The sequence below is a fragment of the Lepidochelys kempii genome, chromosome 6, assembly GCF_965140285.1.
Source record: "Lepidochelys kempii isolate rLepKem1 chromosome 6, rLepKem1.hap1, whole genome shotgun sequence".
Lineage (NCBI taxonomy): Eukaryota > Metazoa > Chordata > Testudines > Cheloniidae > Lepidochelys > Lepidochelys kempii.
In genome coordinates, this window is record NC_136385.1 from 6,799,669 (window position 1) to 6,804,577 (window position 4,909).

The 4,909-nt window shown below is 42.5% G+C and overlaps 1 protein-coding gene across 1 annotated transcript; it reads left to right on the top strand.

The window, feature by feature from the left end:
* Positions 1-3,650: 3,650 nt before the first annotated feature.
* Positions 3,651-4,589, top strand: LOC140913776 (olfactory receptor 8U9). The gene has a single exon (XM_073350573.2). The coding sequence runs from the start codon at positions 3,651-3,653 to the stop codon at positions 4,587-4,589; it is 939 nt and encodes a 312-aa protein (XP_073206674.2).
* The last annotated feature ends 320 nt before the right edge of the window (positions 4,590-4,909 follow it).

Here is a 4,909-nt window from a genome sequence, read left to right on the forward strand (position 1 = left end):
ACAAGCATGAACTGTTTAAATCCAAGGCGAGATTCTGGATTCCTGGGTAGAACACCTGGAACATCTACAAAAAGTCTTCAAGTGCATAAGGGAGGGAGGACTAACTGTTAAAGCTAAGAAGTGTCAAATAGGCCTAAACAGAGTGACTTACCTTGGACACCAGGTTGGTCAAGGAACTATCAACCCCCTACAGGCCAAAGTGGATGCTATCCAAAAGTGGCCTGTCCCAAAGTCAAAGAAACAGGTTCAATCCTTCTTAGGCTTGGCTGGTTATTACAGACGATTTGTACCACAATACAGCCAAATCGCTGCCCCACTGACAGACCTAACCAAAAAGAAACAGCCAAATGCTGTTCAGTGGACCGAAGAGAGTCAGAAGGCCTTTAACCAGTTTAAAGCAACACTCACGTCTGACCCTGTACTCAGGGCCCCAGACTTTGACAAACCATTCCTAGTAACCACAGATGCGTCCGAGCATGGTGTGGGAGCAGTTTTAATGCAGAAAGGACCTGATCAAGAATTCCACCCTGTAGTGTTTCTCAGCAAAAAGCTGTCTGAGAGGGAAAGCAACTGGTCAGTCAGTGAAATAGAATGTTATGTCATTGTCTATGCTCTGGAAAAGCTACGCCCATATGTTTGGGGACGGTGTTTCCACCTGCAAACCGACTATGCTGCGCTACGGTCGCTTCATACCGCCACGGGAAATAACAAAAAAACTTATTTGGTGGAGTTTAGCTCTCCAAGATTTTGATTTTGACATCCAACTCATCTCAGGAGCTTCTAACAAAGTGGCTGATGCACTCTCCCATGAAAGTTTCCCAGAATCAACTAGTTAAAATCGTCCTTGAGATGTGGAAAATATTGTTAGTCTTTATATACTTGGTAGTATATTTAGAGGTGCATGTGTTAATTCTGTTTTTCCTAGAGCTCCAGAAAGAAATCCCAGCCAGCGTTTCACCCTAGCGTGCCATAAATATAAAGATTAACATTTATATTAACATTTACGATGACAGCAAGCCTCAGTTTGGAACATGTATTAATAACACGACACAGTATAATCTTATAACTTCACATACCTTGTCATAAATATAAACGGAAGGCTAACCACCTTTAAATCCCTCTTGGCCAGATTAAGTAATCTAGCTAGATATGTGTTAGATTATGATTTTTTTAAATGGCTGAGAAAATAAATTGTGCTGAATAGAATGACTATTCCTCTCTGTGTGTCTTTTTGTAACCTAAGGTTTTGCCTAGAGGGATTCTCTATGTTTTGAATCTAATTACCCTGTAAGGTATTTACCATCCTTATCTTACAGAGATGATCTTTTTCTTTTTACTGTTTCTTCTATTAAAATGTTTCTTTTCAAGAACTGAATGTTTTTTTCATTATTCTAAGATCCAAGGGCTTGGGTCTGTGTTCACCTATGCAAATTGGTGAGGATTTTTACCAAACCTTCCCCAGGAAGTGAGGTGCAAGGGTTGAGAGAATTTTTTTGGGGAAAGACATTTCCAAACTACGTATTTCTCAGGAACCCAGAGAAATGTTTGGTGGTGGCAGTGGAAAATCAAGGGCAAGGGGTAAAATAGTTTGTACCTTGGGGAAGTTTTCACCTAAGCTGGTAAAAGTAAGCTTAGGGAGGTTTCATGCAGGTCCCCACATTTGTAGGCTAGAGTACAAAGTGGGGAAGGAACTTTGACATACCGTATCAAAGATATTAATATTTATGATGACAGCAAGACTACTTTTAGTTAACTCGTAGATGTATTTAGCATCTTAAAGCCGAGCTCTGTGTGTAGATAATATGCATGCAAGAGGGATACTTTTGTGAACTGCACAACTCTGTAGCATGCTGTGGTCTCCTCCTGAGCTCCTCTGCTCATCACGTGGTCTCCATCAAGCCAAATTACTGAACCTACCTTTCCTACTTTGGGGAGAAACCTATCAACAGAAGGGCATAAGATACTCTGGTGATTGGCATCCTATAAATAGCTATATAATCTTCAGTCCTCTTACATGACTTACAGGTTTTACATTCCACCTGCTGGGGCCAGGACAATGAGGTTACTCTGAAATCAGGAATAACTGAGAAGATATCAGCTACACCTGCAAACAATTTAGATGTTTCACCTGTATCTAACTTTCAGTTCCTTTGATTCCAAATTTCTTGCTAAGGCTGGTTGAATATTTTTCTCAAGCAGTTTTTTTTATTTCAAATTGGATTTTCCATTTAACTATTTTTTCCAAGAAATTGTCTTGTCACTGGTTTCAGAGTAGCAGCCATGTTAGTCTGTATCCATAAAAAGAAAAGGAGTACTTGTGGCACATTAGATGCATCCAATGAAGTGAGCTGTAGCTGTGGAAAGCTTATGCTCTAATAAATTTGTTAGTCTCTAAGGTGCCACAAGTACTCCTTGTCTTTTCACTGGAAATTTTAAGCTTTCCAAAAAAATACCAAACTCCCGTCCTCCCTAAACCATGGCTGTGGGACTCTGGTGATGTTCCAGGGCAGTTCAGCAAGAGGAGAGACCATCATGCATCATGGGGGATGTAGTATAGACTGGGAGCCTGGCCCATTGAAGAGATTGGTGCTCTGTGTTATCAGAGGCACATCCGTGGTATTTCCGAGTTGAAATATTAAGTTTTTAGCAAAAAGATTTTGGTCTCCAGAAAAAAATAACACACTTTGTGGGTCAGCTCTATGCAGTACCCAGCTTGCACTGAAAACAGCAGGATGAAATATACCCCAAATCTCATATTCTGTAACTCTGGTAGAAATTGCATCAGTTAATAACAAAGTAAGAAAGAGTCGCTCTAATTAATCCCCAGAGCACCAATTACACCGAGGGTGGCTTTGGTTCATTGAATGTATTAATTAGGTGTTTTGTCTCTCTGAGCTCAGGTATTCCCAGTTGCTTCAGGAATCATGTCCCACAGATCACCCATCTTAGTTTAAAGCTTCCCGAATGTGCCAAACTTACAGGTTTTGACGATGAGGAAACACCAACCCATATCTCTCTCTCTCTTCCCAGCAGGTACGTGCTATTGTCCTGAATTATTCTCACACACACAAACAAGCAGACACCAAGGGGATCAGCAGACCTCCAGCACCAAAAGCCTCAGCCCCAACTCTGACCCCTTCAGCAAAAGGAGCGACCTCCTTTGGTTGGAAACAAATAGGCAATTACACAGTCACTGAAGCTAGGGCTTTTCCAAAAAGCTTAATTAGCACAGGAAGCAACTTTACCCTAAATGAACATGCCAAGCCGCAGAGCTCCCCTTGCCCAAAGACAGTAAAATGATTAACACTCCTTTACATTCACCCCTTCTTTAGCTAAGGAATAATCCCTTAAGGCTGATTCTTTCCCAGCAGAGTTACAAGTCACTGTTTTCTGTTTGGATTAGTGAACAGGAGTGTTTGTGTGGGGGACATGATTAACCTGCGTGTTATTGTGTTTGCACAGTGTCTGAATTTTATCAAACACCTGGAATGACCAGCTGTGAACATCTGGCTTCCTGGAGTGGGTACTGATGTCCATTAAGAAACTGGTCTCCATTTATCATCACTTACTTCATTACAGAGAAGGGACAGGTTTTCTGCACCATCCACCTGCCCACATCTCTGTAGCAGCCTGATCTCTGTGCAGAGGAGATGGAAGAGGGAAATCACTCAGAGGTGACTGAGTTCATTCTCTCAGGATTGACAGATCGTCTGGAGCTGCAGGTCCCCCTGTTTATGGTGTTCCTACTGATTTATGGTATCACCCTGGTGGGGAATGGGGGGATGATCTTGTTAATCAGGATTGATCCCCAACTCCACACACCCATGTACTTTTTCCTCAGGAATTTGTCTTTCTGTGACCTCTGCTATTCCTCAACAATTTCCCCTAAGATGCTGCTGAATTTCTTTGCCGAGAGGAAAAGCATTTCTTACACTGCCTGCGCTGTGCAAATGTATCTCTTTGTCTCTTTTGTAGATGCTGAGTGCCTCTTGCTGGCTGTGATGGCGTATGACCGTTATGTGGCCATCTGTAACCCGCTGCTCTATACGGTCACTATGTCCAGGCAGCTTTGTAAGCAGCTGGTGGCTGGGGTGTGCGCTGTGGGGGTGGTGGATTCAATGATACACACGTGTTGTACATTTCGGCTGTCATTCTGCAGCTCCAACATTATCAGTCATTTCTTCTGTGACATCCCCCCACTGTTGGCGCTCTCCTGTTCTGGCACCTGCATCAATGAGATTGTGGTGTTTGCCTTCATTGGCTGTATTCTAGTGAGCAGCTTTGTGACTGTCTTTCTCTCCTATGTCTATATCATCTCCACCATCCTGCAGATCCGCTCTGCCGAGGGCCAGCAAAAAGCCTTCTCCACCTGCACTTTCCACTTGACTGCAGTGGTAATATTTTATGGCACCCAACTCTTCATGTATTTACGTCCCACCTCCAGGTATTCCATGGACATGGACAAAATAACCTCAGTGTTTTACACACTGGTGATCCCCATGTTGAACCCCCTCATCTATAGCCTGAGGAACACGGAAGTGAAGGATTCCCTGAGGAAAGTAACGAATAAACTCCTAACCAGTTCTTGAATCTGTTAACTCATTACCGTAAGAGTGATGGGGAGTGGAAACAGGTGAATTCAATTCCCAGCCCACTGTAATGTAATTTCACAGATCCTATGATAGCATTGTTCATTACTGTTATTGTTATTAATTTGTTTGTCTTCCAACAAGGCCTGTAGGCCCCAATTAAAAAGATCAGGGTTTTATTAAGCTACTCTCCCAGCAAAATTCCAGGGGGCACCTGTTTCACATGTGTGAATATATGTGGTGTGCTTTGAAAACATAGATCTATATTTATTGGGAAAGAAGAGGAGGGCATCTAATCTATCTCTCCCTCTGCTTTGTAT

Bases quoted from the DNA above. Each gene is read 5' to 3' on its own strand.
- LOC140913776 (XM_073350573.2), top strand. From the start codon at position 3,651: ATGGAAGAGGGAAATCACTCAGAGGTGACTGAGTTCATTCTCTCAGGA.